Consider the following 20,366-nt stretch of genomic DNA (forward strand, 5'->3'; position numbering starts at 1 on the left):
GACAGAAGTCCCCGCAGTGGGTATTAACAGAACGAAAGAGCAGCTCACCACCGTGACGGAGCGCTGCTCCTCACCCTCTTCTTGGCCATGGGCCCGCGGAGCCGCGAGCGTCGGGCGGGGGCAGTACAGAGCACTAACGACAGCAGCGCCCTCAGCAAGAGTTCCCTGGCCACGCACGGGTACGTGCACGACCCCTTTGCAGCGTTGCTCGTTCCAGGGACCGCACGCCGCGCGCCGCTCATCCACCGCGGCTACTACGTCCGCGCACGCGCCGTGGGGCACTGCGTGCGCGTCTTCCTGGAACGGACGTGCGCGGCCCCCGGCGCGCCTCTGGCACAGATAGTGTCGTTGGGAGCTGGCTCCGATTCTCTGTATTTTCGCCTGAAAAGTGAGGGCCGCCTGGCCGAGGCTGCAGTCTGGGAGGTAGACTTTCCGGACGTGGCCCGGCGCAAAGCGGAAAGGATTCGAGATACGCCGGAACTGTGCGCGTTAACTGGGCCTTTCCAGAATGGGGACCCCGCGTCAGCACTGTGCTTTGAGAGTTTGGACTACCGCCTCCTGGGCCTGGACCTGCGACAGCTCCCGCGATTGGATCAGGCCCTGGCCGCCGCGGGCCTCCACGCAGCCGCGCCCACTCTGCTCCTAGCAGAGGCAGTGCTGACCTACCTCGACCCGGACGAGGCCGCGGCCCTCATCGCCTGGGCAGCCCAACGTTTTCCTGATGCCCTTTTCGTGATCTACGAGCAGATGAGACCGCACGATGCGTTTGGCCAGTTCATGCAGCAGCATTTTCGGCAGCTTAATTCTCCCCTTCATGGCCTGGACCGCTTTCCCGACGTGCAGGCCCAGCAGCATCGCTTCCTTCAGGCTGGCTGGACTGCCTGCAGTGCCATGGACATGAATAAATTCTATCGCTGCTTTCTCCCCCCAGAAGAATGCCAGCGAGTGGAAAATCTTGAACCTTTTGATGAGTTTGAGGAGTGGCATCTGAAGTGCGCCCACTATTTCATTTTGGCCGCTTCTAGAGGAGATGCTCTCACCCAAACTCTGGTGTTTCCACCCTCAGAGGCGTTTCCTCGAGTAGATCCTGATTCTCCATCCGGAGTCTTGCCTGCCAGTGTAGTCACCAGTGACAACCAGAGCCCAAACCTTAGGAGATATGGGCACGCTTCTGTCCTTTTGAGCCCAAGCATTATTCTTAGTGCAGGAGGATTTGGAGAACAAGAGGGGCGGCATTGCCGAGTGAGCAAGTTTCACTTGCTGTCAAGACATTGTGACTTTGAATGGAAAGGCAACCAAATACGCAGTTGTGGGACTGGAGCCCAGTGGGATGGGCGCCTTTATCACACCATGACAAGACTTTCAGATACTCAGGTTCTGGTTCTGGGAGGGAGACTGTCCCCAGTAACTCCAGCCTTGGGGATTCTACAACTTGGTGTCTGTAAGAGTGAGGATAATAGCACTGGGGACCTAAATGTAACAGTAACAAAGGCTGGCCCAGAAGATTCCACGTTGTCATGTTGGCGGCATTCAACAACAGAAGTGTCCTGTAAGAATCAGAAGTATTTGTTTGTGTATGGGGGTCGAAGTGTGGTGGAACCTGTTCTAAGTGACTGGCATTTCCTACATATGGGGACAATGGCCTGGGTCAGTATCCCAGTGAAGGGGGAAGCACCTGAAGGTCGGCATTCACATAGTGCCTGCAGCTGGCAAGGGGGAGCCCTTATTGCTGGAGGTCTGGGTGCTTCTGAGGAGCCACTGAGCTCTGTACTCTTTTTAAAACCAATTTCTTGTGGATTCCTGTGGGAATCAATAGTCATCCAGCCCCCCATTACTCCAAGGTATTCACACACAGCTCATGTGCTCAATGGGAAGCTTCTACTGGTTGGTGGGGTTTGGATTCATTCCTCCTCAATTCCTGGGGTGACTATAATTGATTTGACTACAGGGTTGAGCTCTGAGTATCAAATTGACACAACATGTGTGCCATGGCCATTAATGTTACACAATCATACCAGCATCCTGCTTCCTGAAGAGCAACAGCTCCTGCTCCTTGGAGGTGGTGGGAACTGCTTTTCTTTTGGCACCTACTTCAACCCCCATGCAGTGACATTAGACCTTTCTTCCTTAAGTGCTGGACAGTAGGACTGGACTTTTGGAATATTCAAGACTCACTGAAATACACAATAAAGGTTTCCACAAATAGAATTTGACTGTGGCTATACATACTACAACTCTTTCCTTCCCCATCATTTTCTTCTCTTTAGCACTACTATCCAGTGCAGAAAGTGAAACAGGTTGTTAAAACACATACCAACATTCAGAGAGATGGTACAAAAATAAAACATAAGTAGGCCTGTCCAAAGAGAATGACCATTCAGTCCTAGAATAGGAATTGGGGAGCCTTTGGATCCCTATGTGTCTAGTTGATTGGTTTTCCTCATCTAAGTTTATCCATTTATTGAGTTACAATGACCTTCAGCCTAAGTCAAGTGAAAAATTTCCCACTCAGGCTTTGTGATTTGAAATGCTATTTTGAAAAAGTTTAACACAGATTCTTGGTAAAAATACAAGGTTGATACTCTGGTTTCAGATTACATAAATCTTTTGCCTTTTCCTAAAGATTTCCATGGAGAAGTACAGAAATGAGTTTTTACCCAATTTTTGAGGCTTTGTTTTTATGATGCTACCTTAAAAAAAATACAAGGTTGAATGTCACTGAAGGGACATGGTTTGATTTCATTCTTCATGTATGAAATTGGAAGTGAACCCAGTTATAGTTGGATTAAAGCATTGTGCCATTTAGTGCAACAGAGAACTCTGGGATAGCTTTTAATAAGACATTTGTAGGACTTTATTGAAAAATATGCTTTTAATTTTTTTTGCCACTTGTTCCATTTTTTTAGATTAATTAATACTAATAAACCAGACATTTTATGCCTCAAGTCATTTTGTACATGGTATGATAATGTTTTACTCCAGATCTAGTCTCCATCCTTCACTATGTTCTGTGCTGACTCTTATGGACTATATAAAAGTTTTCTTGTTCCTCTAGTTTCTGGTGAGCTCTACCAGTCAGAAGCATCAGAGGGGGATGGTTGGGCAGGAAGAATGAGTCAGGGTATTCTCAGTTTCCTCTGCCAGTCTGCAAGTTATCAGTGGCTGCATTCTTCTGTCAAAGGCCACATGACTACTATCATGTAGTTCTCTTCTATAAGCTCTAATTCTGCATTACTCCAGGTTCCAGTAATTGTGCCTTCTTACCTCTCTAGGCCTAAGAATTGTAATGGTTCTTTGTTAGACCTTAGCTGCACTGTCCAGTATAGCAACCATTAGTCACATGTGGCTATTTAAACTTTAATTAATTGAGATTAAGTAAAATGAATTCTGTGGCTTAGTTGCATTAATCAATTTTAAGTGCTCAATAGCCAGCCTCATGAAGCTAATATCCATGGTTATTAGGCAATGTAGATGTCTAACATTGCCATCATTGCAGAAAGATTGGGACATTTCTGAGGTATTTCACCATCCTGATTTGGTTTCCCTTAATCCTGCTCACCCTTTTTTAATTAGTATCTTCATTAAATTCTTCTCAATTATCCTCTTTAAATGGGCCATTTTTCCTGTTGAGCTTTGTGAAGTTAATGAAATGTTTTAGGTATTCACCCTTGAAATTTGAGGCTTGATTCATTATCTGAATTGTGTATACCTTGTGAAATTCATATAAGGTATTGGCTTTGTTGATACGAAAGTACCACTTTAGTATTTCTTGTTAGTCCTCAATCCTTGAGACCTTAATATCTTTAGATTCTATAAGTACCTAAATTTTAGAAGTACTATCAATGTTAGCATCTTGCTGGACTTAGTATGACAGAGAATCCCTTCTCCCTAAATATTTTTATTAACAAGTTTGCATATAAATGAAAGTAAATGGTTTTTAATATTTAAAAAAACTGAGTAGTAAACACAAATCTAGGTGCAAAGATGTTGGTTCTGTTAGATAAAGGCTCCCAGGAGAAGAGAGGCAACTTCCCTGAAACTACAAGAGCCCTTTCTGGGGACATTATCAGGTATAGGCATGAGTGAACCCTGGGAAACAAAGGGCTTATAACTAGGCATCTGGCAAAGCTATGGGTGGGCCAGATACTAGATAACTGGGAGGAATATGATCAGAAGGAGAAAAGGTTGCTCTGTATTTCTTGTTTCTAAGTTCACCACAGGCTCTCCCCAACTTTCAGGAGCAGATCAAAGCAGAACATTGGTGAAATGAGTGTTCTCAGCTATGTAGTAGTTAGTTCTAGAATTCTAACGTAGAAATGACTCCAAAGCCCAGGTAACACCTTCCATTATGCTACCTCTCAGATGGTGCCATCAACCATTATTATTTCATTACTTTTGGGGGGAGAGTAGAGGAGGTGGTATTATCAAGTAGAGGAGGTATTATCAAGAGAATGTATGCCAGACCTAAATTTGTAGTGCAGTGGCACCTATTGAGCACTGCCCAATATGGTGCATTATGAGTAATTGGGGTTGTTCTCCCCAGAGAAATTACCCACATTTTCTATAAGCGATTACCAGATTAAGCATGCCCTCCACCTTTAACCCTATAAATGCATCATACTCAGTTAAGGAATTATTAACTTCTCAAGCTCTCCTCATTAGAACACTTAGAAGTTTTGTCAGCAACATTTACCCTGTACCTCTGGAGCAGCACTCAGTATGGACTAGTGCTGGATTCCCAGTTTCATAACAGTAATCTGCAGCAGTTAGAGATGTGGGCCAGATTGAGAACTGAAGTTGGAGAGTGATTTTTGCTTCTCCAACTCAGCTCCGAATATTTGTGTTCTAAAATTCTGGTATGGAGCCTGGTGTAGTAATGAAAGTTAATGAAAGCCTTTTTCTTCATTTAGTGATTGTATTTACTTACTTACTTACCTGTTTGTTTATTTAGAGAGTACAGTGGTGGAGGGGCAGAGAGAGAGGGAGACAGAATCCGTAGCAGGCTCCACCCTGTCAGCACGGAACCCAGTGCGAGGCCTTGAACCCATGAACTGTTGAGACCATGACATGAGCCAAAATCAAGGGTCAGATGTTTAACCAACTGAGCCACCCAGGCACACAAGTACTTTTTAAACTTTTAACTAGAAAAACCAGTTAAGGAAGGAAGACAATTTCTTATTTTCTTTATTTTTATTTTTATTTTTTTAATGTTTATTTTTGAGAGAAAGAGAGAGAGACACAGTGTGAGTGGGCAAGGGGTAGAGAGTGAGGGAGACACAGAATCCTAAGCAGGCTCCAGGCTCTGAGCTGTCAGCACAGAGCCTATGCAGGGCTCGAAATCTTGAACCAGGATATCATGACATGAACCGAAGTCGGATGCTTAACCGACTGAGTCACCTGTGTGCCCCAACAATTTCAATCTCTACCAGGGTCTCAAAAACAGTGTATCATACCAGTGAGGATATGAAAACAAGGTTAAGAACAACTCTTCTAGGATATGTTCTTCAAAGGCCAGTGCTGTCACTTCTTTGTGTGCTTTCTGATTTTACCACTGACTGCCCATTTTTCATCTTTCTGCAGATTTAATCCTCCTTAATGATGTTAGGAAGTTGACATGTAACAGATATATTTCAGTGCCCAGACATTGCTTTCTTCTCTTTCTGTGATCTCAGACCTTGAAGTCCTGGTTTATTCTATATGCATTTGTGATCCCAAACCCAGCCTTGAACAACCCATGCCTACTCTGGGACCCATCCCATATGACATATTTTAGAAAACACTCTCATATGGCAGCCCCAAATGTAGCCAACCACTCTTTCCCTGTGGGGGAGAAGACTATGCTCTTTGGAGAATCTGGTGAATAAGAAAACTAATCACTGAGGTGAGTTCTTAATCATAGGGAGCATCCAATAATGTCTAGTGTGACATTAAAACTAAACTCAGCTTTTTGACTGCAATAATGAAAGGGACGTAAAATAGTATTGGGCTGGCAAAGTAGGTCATGAGTCCTGGCTAATCATGTTTGGATTTGATATTTAAAGAGGGTGCCTGAGTGGCTCAGTTGATTAGGTGTCCGACTTCAGCTCAGGTCATGATCTTGCAGTTTGTGGGTTTGAGCCCTGCATCAGGTTCTGTGCTGACAGCTCAGAGCCTGGAGCCTACTTCAAATTCTGTGTCTCCCTGTCTCTCTGCCCTTCCCCTACTCGTGCTCTGTCTCTCTCTCTCTCAAAAATAAATAAACATTAAAAAAATTAAAGAGGGCGAATACAAAGAGAAGTTATGAAACTTATAATCAGCTTTAGAGTAGACAGATTTCCTTGGATGTCGATAATTATGTAATTAAACAAAACATTTCTGTCATTCCACAGTTTAAAGACTGTTCACTTACCGTTCTTGGTCAATGACATAACACACTTGGTTGGGAAGGGGCACTTCCTTGGCTGAGGGAAGGAATTGTGTCTGTCTAGTTCATCTCGCTATCCCCAACATAGTAAATGCTTAATAAATACTCACCAGATGAAGGTCCGATATGACACTCAAATAAATTATATTCGAATATTACTATTGTGTATACCATGCACAAATGTATGTCAAAATTCATTTACTTAATGTGTGGTAGGGGAGTACTAAAGTTTTAAAGACCTTCTCTTTAATAGTTTTTAAAATTCAACTCTTTTAACCTGTGTTAAATGTGGTAGACTTCCTGGTGTTACTCCTAGCTTTATAGAATACACCCAAACCTTCTCCCTGATTGCAATTTCCAGCTGATCTTCATCCTCTTTTGCTCAACAATGGACCATGGTTACCCCATATCCTTTGCAAATGAAGTGAGCTAACTTTGCCAAAAGGTTAATCTGAGGACGTGGGAACATGCAATTAAATGTGCTCATGAGCACATACACTCAGGATCTTGCTAGGATGGGGTGATGCTTCGCTGGGCATGACTTGGTGTGTAACTCTCAAAGTTTAATAGAGGGAGAGGAAAAACCTTGCCCTAATATTTATTCATGAAGTCACTTGTCACCTAAATGGCAGTCTAAGGCTAGAAAACAAACTATAAATTTAGGATATTACACTACATCTTGTTTTTCTCATTCCCTAGCCTTTGTCCACATTTTTAGGCTTTTCATTAGAACCTCTCAACATCTGATTCATATATAGACTTACTATTTCAGAAAAAGTTAGCAAAACCAATCTTTCTTATGTATGGATACATCAGCAACTTAAGCAATACTTAAGAGGAAAAAAACAACTTTGCCATCATCTTCCCTTCCCCCCAAAAAAAACTCAACTGAAAAAGCAGAGTTTAGACTACAATCCACTGAATTTAAATTTGCACAATTGAATCCAGCCAACATATTTTTATTTTCAGTGCACAACACATAGTAAATATTCAAAAATGTCACATGAATGGAAATGTGTTTGATTCAGGCTAAAAATAGTAATAAATAGTGACTTGTAATGTTAAGATCAGAGATAACACCCAGATAATCAAAATAATGTAAAGTCACAGTGATTAGTTTGATATTGGTGCCAGAATAGACAAATAGATTGAAGGAACAAAAAATTCAAGAATAGACTTTATAGTAAGGTGACATTCAGACTAGTGATGAATGGCTGGATTCTTTTGTATATGTATGATTTGGGATCAATTGGTTAATCATTTGCAAGAAGTGACGTCAGCTCCCTACTTCTCACGAATCACAAGCATAAATTCCAGATGGGTTGAAGACCTTATCTAAACTTAAAAAATAAAGTGAAACTAAGTTATTTAAGTGTGAGAACAAGTATAAAGAATATGTTTATAATCTTTGTGATAGAAAAGGCCTGAAAGGACACATACATATAAACAAATTTTTAAAAATCTGATAACTTGGGGTGCCTGGGTGGCTCAGTTGGTTAAACGTCTGACTCTTGATTTCAGCTCAAGTCATGATCTCATGGTTCATGAGTTGAGCCCCATGTTGGGCTCTGCACTGTCAGATTCTTCGGATTCTCTCTGTCTCTATCTCTGCTCCAACCCTTGATCTCTCTCTCAAAATAAATAAAAAATTAATTTAAAAAAATCTGATAATTCATTTAAAACTTCAGGACAATAAGAAAATACATTAAAATGTTAAAAGATTAGTGGCTTCTTCCCTCTCCCCAGGGTCAGACCATAGGGAAACTTTTGTTTTCCTTTTTCATTCAGTCCCTAGAATTAAGATGCCTGTGACTCATTCTTCTGTTTAGGTTAACAATAGGAAATTTGGATAATGTAAAGTGAAGCTTTCAATTGACTATAATAACTCATTCATTCATTCATTCATCCATTCAACATTTAGTGTCCTAAGCTGGGTAGACCAGTGAATCAAATAATCCCTTGTGGAAGTTGCAGCCTAGCAGGGGGAGACAAGAAACTAAATAATAAAGATAATAAATACATTACATATTATATTAGAAGTGATAAGGACTGTGAGAAAAAGAAAAAGCATATAGGATAATGGGGGTTAGGAGTGCATGGGGTTAAGGGTAACAGGTTACAAAAACTAAAAAGGGTGGACAAGGTCACTCTCATGGAGCTGTGAAATTTGAAAAGGTAAGAGAGTTGGCTAAGTAGATTACTGGAGAAAGAGTATTTCAGGAAGGGGGACTAGCCAGAGCAAATTTCCTAAAGAAATTCATTCTAAGAACTTTGGCTTTAATCTGAGTAAAAAAGGGAGTTGTTTAGGGTTTTGGGTGATGCTACTTGATTCACAGTTTTAAAGGATCCCTTTGGACATCGCAAGGAGAACAGATTGTAGGAGGTCAAAAGTAAAAGCAGGGAGACTTGTCGGAAGGCTGTTGCAGTAATCAAGATGAAAGATGATGTCGATTGAGCTGGAAATGGTGAAAATGGTGGGATTAGGGGTATATTCTGAAGGAAGAGCCAACAAAATTTCTTAATGGACTGGGTATGGATATGAGGACGAGGGAAGAGTGAAGGATGGGCTCCAAGACTTTAGTCCTAAAGAACTGGAAAGTTGGAGTTGCCATCAACTGAGATAAAGGAGACTACAGGTGGTGCATTTGTGTGTGTGTGTTTGTGTGTGTGTGTGTGTGTGTGTGTGTGTGTGTGTGTGTGTGTGTATGTCTTGGGTTCCACTGGGTTCCCACTTGGGTTCCACTGTTGGTATCCAACAGTTCAGGTCGGATATGTTAACTTTGTGATTTCAGTTAGACATCCCACTGAGGAACCACTTACTCAAATATCTATTTTATAACTTCTTTCCTTATCCTCTTCATTCACTTTTTTCTTTGCCTTCTGTAAATAACCAGACCAAACATAGGAATGAGACTGGCAAATAAAAATGGCTGAATTGGAAACACAAATTGTAGCTTGAACAATAAGAGGGACAATTCCTCTGTGAGACAGCCCACACTGACTGCTCCTGGCTCCCAGAGCCCTTCTCAGAGCCACTTCCATTCAGATCCACTGTCTTGTTTATTTATTTATTTTATTTTAACTTCTTTCTCTATTAATATTTATCATGCATACTGTGTAATTCTACATTTGTAGCTTTTTCATAAAGCCAGAATTTGACACTCCTTATGTCACAAGCCTCATCCCCTGCCATATCTCCTCCTCTTACTTGACATCCCAGTTATATGGAACTACACCTAGATCTCCAAGTATGTGATACTGTTTCATGCCTCCATTCCTTTACTTACAGTAAAGTGTTCTCCCTGTGGGATTCTCGATACTGCTCTTCTTACCTTACTTGCACACCATCTCAACTTTGTTTATGCAACTCCTACTTGGCTTTCAAAGCTTGTCTTTGAAAAGCATTCCATGATTCTAATACCCCTTCTCTTTCAGGCTGGGATGGGTTACCCTTCTGTATTATAATAGCACCTTGTAAATATCCTCCATATTGCACTTACCATATTATGTTATAATCTATTTTCTAGTCTGTCTTCTCATTCCAGATTTTAGCTCCTTGAGGGTAGGGATAGTATCTTATTCATCTTTGTATTCTCAGCACCTGACACCATAAACACTAGAACTGAACAAAAATTTCTCACTGTGGCTGTTTAACTTTTTGAAGCCAGTCCTTTCTCATACCATTTCAATATAATAAATCTAATGCCACTGGCTTCCTGGGGGAGAATAAAGAAGCATCAGTGAAGAATAATACAATGACACCCAAAAAAACACTAGGCGCTCTCATGCAAGCCTGTGCCGTTGGCCATAAACTCAGAAAGAATCATCCAGAACCTTTAGAACACAGCTGTGATTATATACATCTACTTTCAGGAACCCCATTTTTAGTCCTACTGCTTCCTTGATCTCCCAGTCAGACATCTGGTGGGTAGTAACAGAGTTAAGTAATTGCAGAGATAGTGAATTTTTTGTACTATTTTGTAGAAGATCAGTATATTAACCACATTTTAACTAGTAAGATGATTCAATTAGAGTGACTTGAACCTGCAACTTACCCCTCTAGCCCAATTACCTTTGAATTTTTTGGTTTGGCTTAAGACTCACCTAGGTGAGCCACTTTTGGTTTGAGTCAATCACTAGACTCATACTAGTGTCAATTCAGCTGGAACACAGAGTAACTTGAGGTTTCTGTATCCCGCCATGAGTTAGCCAAGAGTTCATTTTAAAACACTTACTGTCAGGGTGCCTGAGTGGCTCAGTTGGTTAAGTGTCCGACTTCAGCTCAGGTCATGATCTCTCAGTTCATGAGTTCAAGCCCCGTGTTGGGCTCTGTGCTGACAGCTCAGAGCCTGGAGCCTGTTTCAGATTCTCTGTCTCCCTCTCTCTCTCTGACCCTCCCCCATTCATGCTCTGTCTCAAAAATAAATAAACGTTAAAAAAAAAATTAAGACACTTATTGTCATTTATTATATAAGACATATGTGCTCATTACAGAAATATTTTAAAAAGCAAAATCTGCTATTTTAAACATTTAAACATTTTTAGGACTTTCTAACCATGCCGGGGTTGCCCTGTTTGCCTTCATACAAGTTCTGAATAAAAATTCTTTTCACTACCACAAAGAAAGTTAACTTCGATAAAATCAAAGTTAAAATCAAGTTGTTGATAATTCTTGCACATGTCTTGTTCAGCTGATGTATACATGACAATTTCTCATTGATGAATTCCTCTTTGATAAGTGATTGCCTTCTATGGCCTACAGTTGATAAGAGTAACTTCAAGTCCCTAAAGTTACTAAGATTATAAAACTAATTTTTTTTTTTAAAGTAAGCTCTGTGCCCTATGTGGAGCTTGAACTAGGGACTCTGAGATCAAGAGTTGCATATTCCACCAACTGAGCCAGCCAGGTGCCCCACATGGTATTATTCCTACCTTTTTTTTTTTTTCCACAAGAAATATGGTCTGAAAAATAAGATCTGGGAAGACCTGAGGGAAAAATAGCATGCAAGTGAAGAGCCAAAGTTCTGCTGCTCAGGGTAGAAGAGAAGTAAAATATAAACTCAAGGAGGACAGCAAATGTGTAGTCATTGGCAACCTGAATTAATGTTCACTCATCCTGAAGAACAAACCAGGCAGAACTGTGACAAAAGTTCATGCCGGACAACTGACCAAAGGCAGTTGTATAGTTTAAGCTTGTGGGATTGCAGTCAGATAGACTTGGGTTTGAATTCTGATTTTGCTCCTTACTATCATGTGATCTTAGATAATTATTTAACTTCTTTAAACCTCAGTTCCCATATCTATAAAATGGGTATAATAATGGTACTCACAAAAGAGGTTAGAGTGGGAGAGAGCCAAAGCATAAGAGACTCTTAAAAACTGAGAACAAACTGAGGGTTGATGGGGGGTGGGAGGGAGGGGAGGGTGGGGGATGGGTATTGAGGAGGGCACCTTTTGGGATGAGCACTGGGTGTTGTATGGAAACCAATTTGACAATAAATTTCATATTTTGAAAAAAAATAATGGTACTCACATCATAAGTTGATGAGATAATTAAGAATTAAAGAAATGTTTTTTAATGTTTACTAATTTTGGAGAGAGAGAGAGAGAGAGAGAGAGAGAGAGAGAGAGAGAGAGTGCAAACAGGGGTGGGGCAGAGAGAGAGGGAGACACAGAATCTGAAGCAGGCTCCAGGCTCTGAGCTGTCAGCCCAGAGCAGACACGGGGCTCAAACCCACGAACTGTGAGATCATGACCAGGTGGTTCCTGACGACAGGAAAGGTGGTGGAAAAACCAGAGATCACATCAAGATATCTACGTTTGGAGATTAAAATGGTAACACTATTGAAAGAAACGTGTAGTTGGGAAGGAGAGAAAGTTAAAGAGAAAAATGAATTTAGTTTGAGATGTGTTGAATATGTCAATATGGCATACACAGATAATTTTCCTGAGGGCCACAATGGGATTTAATGGCATACAAGTGGCTTTTAAGTGCAGTCTGTAAATTTAAGCTGTTAGTTAATGGGGGAGAAGATAGTAAAGCCAATCTGTAAATTTAAAGACACACATTATTTTTGTTAACTTGAATCCTCCCTATTGCATTTACACTATGATAAATTATTTTTTAAAGTTTATTTATTTATTTTGAGAGAAAGAGAAAGAGAGCATGCGGGAGGGCTAGAGAGAGAGGGAGAGAGAGAATTCCAAGCAAGCTCTGCATTGCCAGCTCAGAGCCAAATGAGGGGCTCAAATTCTCAAACCATGAAATCATGACCTGAGCCAAAATCAAGAGTCAGATAGGTGTTCAACCACTGAGCCACCCAGGTGCCCCTGATAATTTTTAAACACTAACATATTAAAAAACAAACAACATATTTTTTCTCCCTGACATCAGGGACATTCACTCAGTCAAGTGACAGGTGAATTTAAAAAACTAGAGAACATGGGGGGCACCTGGGTGGCTTAGTAGTTTGAGCGTCCAACTCTTGACTTTGACTCAAGCCATGATCCCAAGGTTGTGGGATCAAGCCCCTTGTTGGGCTCCACACTGGGTGTGGAGCCTGCTTGGGATTCTCTCTTGCTCCCTCTACCCCTCTGCCCCACTCACATGCTCGCCCTCTCTCTCTAAGATAAAAACAAATACTAGAGAACATAAGTTATCATCACTGTTTTGCATTCAGCAAAAAACTTTGCGGGGTAACTTGAATGCCTTGCAAGGCTCAGCTGTTTCCAGATGCTGAACCCAGCCTTGTGGTTATTCAACAAACAACTTCACTGTTCCTTATTTATTATATCAAATAGTCCTGCCTTCTTCATTACCAAAAAACCTGAGTCAGTTGATGAAGTAATTACCACAGATAACTACATTTGGACAGTGGCCAAACTACCCAGAAGTGGAATGAAATGGGCTATTGGGTAAGTACATTACTGACTGGTCAATTTCTGTAGACCTGGCCAGGGGCTTCTTCAGCAAAAACAAGGAAGGAAAGAAAAGAGAAGCACCCCACTTGAGCAGACATATGCTTTTTAAATAGTCATAATTGCTTCTGTTTATTGAGAGCTGACTCTGTGCCCAGCAATGAGCCAAGAGCTTTCAAGAATTATCTCCTATAATCCTCACAACCCTGTCAAGAGGTACTATTATCGTGTCCCCTTTGAAGATGAGGAAATTGAAGCTTAGAGAAGGGATGTAATTTGTTCATGGACACAGGCTAATCATAGGGACAGGATTCAAACTCAGGTTTGAGAATCCTGTAGTAATCCAGTCTCAAGATAGCTCCAAGGCTTGGACTGAATCCCATACCACTGCACTAATCTGCCTTGTAAGAACAACCACCGTGACAAAATGCCTTTGACATTTTACAGACCCAAACTGGAATAGTTGAGTTGGCACTAGGGAAGTACCTCTGAGAACGTGCTGCTGGTCGGACTGGCCATACAGGTAGCATCAACCCTGCCCCTGGAATGCCAAAACTCCCTTGTTTGCATTGTCAGCCCAGAAACCTGAAACCCATTTCTGTTGACTTTGAGACCTAAACCTTACGTAACACTTCATCATCTCTACTCCTTTTACAGGCCCATGATTTCATGCCATGATGAAGTCAAATAACCCAGGCTTGGTTTCTGTTGCAGCAGCTGAACATAAGCCAACAAGGGAAACCATTGTCCTTTTATCCGGATAACCAACCAAGCATGAAACTATGATGGAAATGTGTGGTATTTCCTAGGGCTGATGTAATAAAGTTATCCACCCCAGATGCCCTGTCCATATATTGTAACTTGGATGGCCAGGTTTTGGGACTAGTGTTAGGGAGTCAGTTAACCTGGAAGTCATTCTCATCCAGAAATGTTGCTACTGTTCTATCAAGTTCCTTAGAAACCAGACTCCTTTTAGCTCCTGGTTTTCATATCTATAACCTTATTTGCTATAGGTCAAAAGTTGAGAGTGGGCATTGACTTTCAGATCCTGGGCTAACTACCCCCAAAGAAGAAACGAGTCTGTCCTGATGTTAAACCCCTCTGGGAGGTATCTTCCTTACCCCTTCTCAAGATCATAAGTGTCATTTTCAGGGGACTGTGAGTAATTTTCTGGCCGAGGGCTGATGTTACACTCAGTTACACTCAGTACCTCAACTGCCCTAGTCCTGAGGTTTTGTTCAAGTCACAGGACACATTTTCTGATTCTTAAAAACTGTCCAAATGTTCTCTTTCAGGATGCTACATTTATAAGGAAATGGGACTTCCCATTCTCCTCCCTCTAATGTAAATCTTGAATTTATGCCTTCACAGCAACTCCATTTTATTGATTCATTTGTAGTTACTTATGGGATAATAAATAATGGGTACAGAAAAAAAGATGGAGGCTCACACAAAGGAGACCAAGATGCCTGTAAAACAGTGAAGCTCTTACCTGACCCAAGCCATCACTTCTCAAGAGATGAAGCCATCTCTCATTCAGGGCTTCTGGTGAAAGTGTTCAAACAATGGTTAAGCCATGTAGCTGTCCTTAAATTCCTGCCTGGCCCCTTGCCTAGGTGCAGGATTTCGTCAGCCATAGAGAACAGCCACACCTTGCCTTAATGATTTTTGCCCAAAGACTGTCCTAGCCAATGACAAGCCAAACTAGAATAATCATTAATGTCACCACAGACTATGCAGAATGATCTTAGCTGATTTCCTGTCAGGTTCTGAATAAACCTTCTATCACCTAGCCTGATGACTCTTCCTCTCGCTTAAATTGTTTTTTAGGGAGTTTCTTGAGTCCATTCCACATGTGAGCTGAACCTTCCCAGACAGACAGGGGATTGCTAGGCACAGGTGGAGTCCTAGGTCCTGCAACAGGGGTTTAGGAGCCAAGGAATTATTTGATGCAAACCTTACTCCTTTGTCAAGAGATCAGAGGGGGCTTTGGGCCATGGCTAAAACCCAGTCACAGAAACTCAGTGTGGAATGTACTCAGTCAGCTAGAGAAGGTCCAGCAACTAGAGAAAAGATCAGAGTGACATACATACTGTTTGTAGAGAAATAGTACATGCCCTTCTAGTGGAAATGGAAAAGGCAAGATCCTTTCTGGGCAGTCACATGGAGTAGAGAAAGGGAACACATTTTGGAACCTGGATTCACCATTGGATGACCTGAGGGAAGTCACATAATCTCTCTGGGACACAGTTTCCTCATCTGTAAAATGGGTTTGATAGTACCTATCTCACAAGGTGCTTATAAAGATCTAATGAAGCAGGTGTCTTGCATGGTGCTTGGAAAGTAGGACACACCCAAAACAAATGCTGGTTTCCACCTCTTATTCCCCTGCCCAAAGCTCACATTAATCCCAGATCATTCTGGGTTCTACCACCCTCAGACCTGGACAAGTAAGGCTCTCCGAGGTCCTCAGAGGTGCCTTCCGCAGAGTTTTCTAAATCCCTCCCTGGTGGTTGTTGGCAGTGCTGTCCAGCTTGGACTTGGTTCCACAGAGCCCCAATCTCTGTTTTTACTTCTTTGAGCTACTCTGACTCTCCATAGCCACCCCCTTCCTGACATGGGATTAACCAGATGCCCTGAGGAACTCTAGAACTCATATCTATGGGTTTGTCCCTGGGCAATGTGGCCAGGATCAGATTCCTGGAAATGGCCTGGTGAACAGATTATTCCAGTTGGTCAAGGTGATAGTTCTTTGAGGCCTCCTGAAAGACTGAGCTGCCAGAGTAGTGTTGACATGCTGATTTTGGGTGATTCCAATTTATATTTAGAGAGGGGCCCTGCAAAAAATATTTGCCCATGGGCTCTGCAAAGTTTAAGTATGGCCCTGATTTTAGGAAACTGGAAATACTTGTCCCCACAAGTGGCTGGACTTACATGGGATTTATTAACATAGTAATTATTCATATGGTAACTATAAAAATTATCAAATGTTTGGGCCCTAGAAAGGGCACCAATTTAAAACACTGCTTTTAAGTTAAAGCTCTGGTATCATCCTCTTTTCCCTCCCCTGTCCACCATGGCCCTGTCTCTCTCATACTGTCACCAATTCTGCATGTCTCTCATATATAGCCTCTTCTGTCTATCCCTGTCTTAGTCCAGATCTCCAAGGTTCCCCCTTTCCCCTGGACTATTGCAGTGGCCTCATGGTTTCCAGGTTCTTCCCACACCATTCTGTCTCCCACACTGACCAGGAAGGAGGAAAAGCAAATATAAAAATGGGTTATCCTTTCTCTCTTTCTTTCTAAAAACAAATAAATAAACTTTTAAAAAAAAGTGGGGGACACCTGAGTGGCTCAGTCTGCTAAGTGTCTGACTCTTGATTTTGGCTCAGGTCATAATCTCACAGTTTGTGAGTTGGAACCCTGCTTCAGGCTCAGTGCTGACAGTGTGGATCCTTCTTGGGATTCTCTCTCTCCTCTGTCTCCATCCCTCCCCCTCTTGTGCACTCTCTCTCAAAAGAAATAAACTTAAAAAAAATGTATTATCATTCATACCAGCACTATTCACAATAGCCAAAATGTGGAAACAACTGAAATGTCCACCAACTGATGAACAGATAAACAAAATGTGGTATATCCATACAATGGACTATTATTCAGGCATAAAAAGAAGTATTGATCCATGCTTCAACATGCATGAATCTCAAGAACATATGCTAAGTAAAATAATCCAGCTAGGAAAGGGTACATATTATGTGATTCCATTTACATGAAATCTCCAGAATAGGTAGCTTCATAGAGAAAATAGATCAGTGGTTGCCAGGAGTTGGGTTAGGGAGGAGTGGAGAGTGATGGCTTCCTTAATAAGTATGGAGTTTCTTTTTTTTTTATTTTCGACACATGTATACAAAACTGTTGTTAAGGTAACAGTCTAGTGGAATAAGACAAGGCAGATTTCATTGCTGTGTTAAATCTCATGTTAAGTAAGTTTTGACTAGTCATTTGCAATCTGATTTCTGAAAACATGGAGTGGAAATCCAGAATCACTGGGAGATAAATCTCAATGATAATGTTAATTTACTTAGACTCAAATAATTCTCTAAACAGTCACAGCCCAATTTTACAACAAGATGTGCAACAAGCAGAGAAGGAAAAGGACAAACATTGCAAATAAGTTCTTGTCCTTTGGTGGCACAAGTTCTCGGAAGTTACTCTCATCCAAATCCTTCTGTTTCTTCAATAGCAAATAACAGCTTTTCCTTCAGTTGCTCATAACTCTTGTAGGGTGGCAGGTCCAGGTGGTTAAAACAGGTATGACTTCTGGGTAGCCAGTTTTCTTTCCCAACTTTTTCAGTGCAGAATTTCTGTGGTCATTTCTCCCCATGAGGTCAGCAAATCCTCCAACTGGCAATCAGCAGATTCCAGTAACAAACTGCAGAAGTCTCATTCTCTTCTCATTATCAATTTCTTTAACAAACTGCCCAAACCACATAATTTGTTTGCTTGTCCTAGTGTAATGATGGTAGATGGCATGTCTTTGCCAGTCATTCAAATGAATCTCTTGCATTCCACGTAAAAGGACCTCTAATTCCTTTGCATCAAAGTATTGCAAATATTTCCGGGGAAGAATTTCATTAAAGCCCTCAAAGAAAGCTTGTGTCTGTTCTTCAACACCTTGAGACAACTTCCATTCAGCTACCATTCTGATATATTCCTCTTCATTTTCTTCCGTCACAAGAATATTGCCACCATTAGGTTTCAAATCATGATTCTTGATTTCACCTAAAATTTCTTTATCGACAGAGAAGTACATTTCCAAACCACGTTCTTCAATATTGTTTTCTTTAACCCAGATGAGAGAATTGTAAAATTCTGGATCAATAGATTCTAAATCCTTGAGTTCAAGTGGTTTGTTCAATATATGCTTATAGAATGGCAAAACAAACAAACAAACAAACAAACAAACAAACAATCTGTGTCTATGAATTTCCCATGGAACAAAGCCATGGCAATAAGCCTGCCAATAAAACAAAAATATTTCAGGTGATCTGGATTGATGTAAGAAGCAGGATTAATCTGCAAGCAGTAGTTATCCTTCCCTGTATATTCAAACAGGCAATACATGGGGTTCAACACCTCGTTTGACAAAACAAAGAACCTCTCTCTTGCTACACCTCCATAATCTAAACCTTCTTTTCCTGGAAAAATCACCCACAAACGTCTTCGCAGATCTTGGGGATTGAAGCTCATTATCTGCTGAAAGGAATCTTCAAACAATGTTTTTCTTGTCCCTGTAATCTTTATGTGCTGTGGCATCGCAAGTTGCTGACACCAGAACCGGAAATACTGAACATTTGCCTTGAAGTCCCGTACATAGGCTATTGGTGGTCTATTGTCTAGAGCAGATTTTCCAGTGCGGGGGTCAATATAGGTGGTTGTTCTTCTATTGTGGTCCACAAAATATGGAATTCCATCTACTGTGAATCTCATTTCCCAGCCTTCAGGTAAGAGCTTTTCATTTAATTTACCTTGACTTCTGGTGTCCTCCCATTGTGTAATACAAGAGTTGTGGTTGACTAAATGTACTCTACCATTGCCGTCTGTTCTCTTCTCCCATCCAGGAGGCAGGGAAAGAAGGGGATCAAATTCTTTATTTTGCGATGTTGTAAACAAATCCTGATTCCCATAAATGAATCTCTGGTTAAACTGCTGCATTGCTCCTTGAAGCTGACTACATTGGAGCTGCCAATGTTCATAGTTCCAGATGGATTCCAATGTTGGCCTCTGCCATGTTGTTGTTCTTGTGAAATTGTCAACATAATAAATATGTCCCATGTTGTCAACCCACTGTTCCCAGCCAGGAGGTAGAGGTTCTGGTCTATTCCACATTGTTCTTCTTTCAAAAAGATCTATGTAGTAAACTCACCCATGCTGGTCCACTCTCTGCTCCCAGCCACATGGTAGGGTATCTTGAGGTACAGGATTTAATGGCCTAGGGCCTGAGCCTCCAGATATATTAAGAGGAATTATTAATCCAGATGTTGCTCCTTCAGATGTATTTCAATTTATATTTGTTGGTGGCAGAGAGCCCATACTGGATCCATCATTTTCAGAAGTGGCAGATGGTGAACCATTGACAGATACTGGTCTACATGGGGTAAGTGGAGGTGGTCGTGAAGGTCTGGGAGGCCTAGAAGGTTTAAAACCGCCATTTGAGAGTGATGGAGAATTATTCCCATTGACCTTCCTATTTTCACCAGTCCCTGAATCCTCAGGTTCATCTGATCCATTTGGATGTGTTTTTGCTTCATCCTTGGGTCTGGAGACATCATTAGTCTGTGAAACACATTCTGAACATGTAGTTTCACCATTGGTAACAACTTCAGACTCTAACTGCAGCCCATCAAGACAAACTGACAAGTCTCCTATTGTCTCTGTTGGCTCTTTGTAACTTACAAGCTGTAAAGTCACAACTACTTTCTCAAGTTTCATGTTGTTTGACTTTAAGGTTTCAAAGATATCTAATGCAGCAGTTCCCAACAAAACATCAGATTTCAGTGTCTGATGACTCCACACACGAAAATGTAATTTCCCTCCTCCAGCTGAGGCAAGTCTCTCCATTTGGGATCTGGGTCCCACTCCCCATATCTTTTCAAAAGTTATTCTTTCAGTTAACCCAGAAACCATAAAACAATATTTGTGGCCCATGGATGGATCCTGTGTTTGGCTCATATAGACTTTTTTCCCTTTTGAAGAAAAATGTACTTACTATAAGGAAAAATGAAAGATAAAAATCCATCCTTTTTAGTGTATAATTCCACAAGTTTTGACCAACACCTACATTTGTGTGCATACTAGCATCACAATCAAGAACACTGCCCTCACCCCCCTCCCCCAACTCCTCTTGCCTCAGGCAAATATTCAGAAGGAGCCTGTACTCTCCATTCTCTGCAGTTCCTGCCACTCTATTTCCTATATCCCATTGCCTCAAGCATTTAGGTTACTTACTAAGGCCCCTGGATATTTGAGTCTGAAGTCCCTGGATT

At 41.4% G+C, this 20,366-nt stretch overlaps 3 protein-coding genes and 1 pseudogene across 3 annotated transcripts in view; 2 read left to right on the forward strand and 2 right to left on the reverse strand.

Annotated features, from left to right (window-relative positions):
• ADAL (adenosine deaminase like) overlaps positions 1–180 on the reverse strand; it is a 25,275-nt gene extending 25,095 nt beyond the window's left edge. Inside the window, exon 1 of the mRNA XM_047861218.1 lies at positions 49–180. The gene's annotated coding sequence lies outside the window, so the exon portion shown is untranslated. The remainder of the gene's footprint in view (positions 1–48) is intronic.
• Positions 88–2,945, forward strand: LCMT2 (leucine carboxyl methyltransferase 2). Its single transcript, XM_047861215.1, has one exon. The coding sequence runs from the start codon at positions 88–90 to the stop codon at positions 2,143–2,145; it is 2,058 nt and encodes a 685-aa protein (XP_047717171.1). The 3' UTR covers positions 2,146–2,945.
• On the forward strand, positions 2,579–2,687 carry LOC125169126 (uncharacterized; annotated as a pseudogene).
• Positions 2,946–17,164: 14,219 nt separating the features above from the next.
• Positions 17,165–20,074, reverse strand: LOC125168201 (E3 ubiquitin-protein ligase Itchy-like). Its single transcript, XM_047863118.1, is given in 3 exon segments — positions 17,165–17,692; positions 17,695–18,265; positions 18,268–20,074. Coding segments are annotated over 3 exon segments (1,671 nt in total). The 5' UTR covers positions 19,210–20,074; the 3' UTR covers positions 17,165–17,534.
• Between the last annotated feature and the right edge of the window lie 292 nt (positions 20,075–20,366).

Source organism: Prionailurus viverrinus, chromosome B3, assembly GCF_022837055.1.
Source record: "Prionailurus viverrinus isolate Anna chromosome B3, UM_Priviv_1.0, whole genome shotgun sequence".
In the NCBI taxonomy this organism is placed as follows: domain Eukaryota; kingdom Metazoa; phylum Chordata; class Mammalia; order Carnivora; family Felidae; genus Prionailurus; species Prionailurus viverrinus.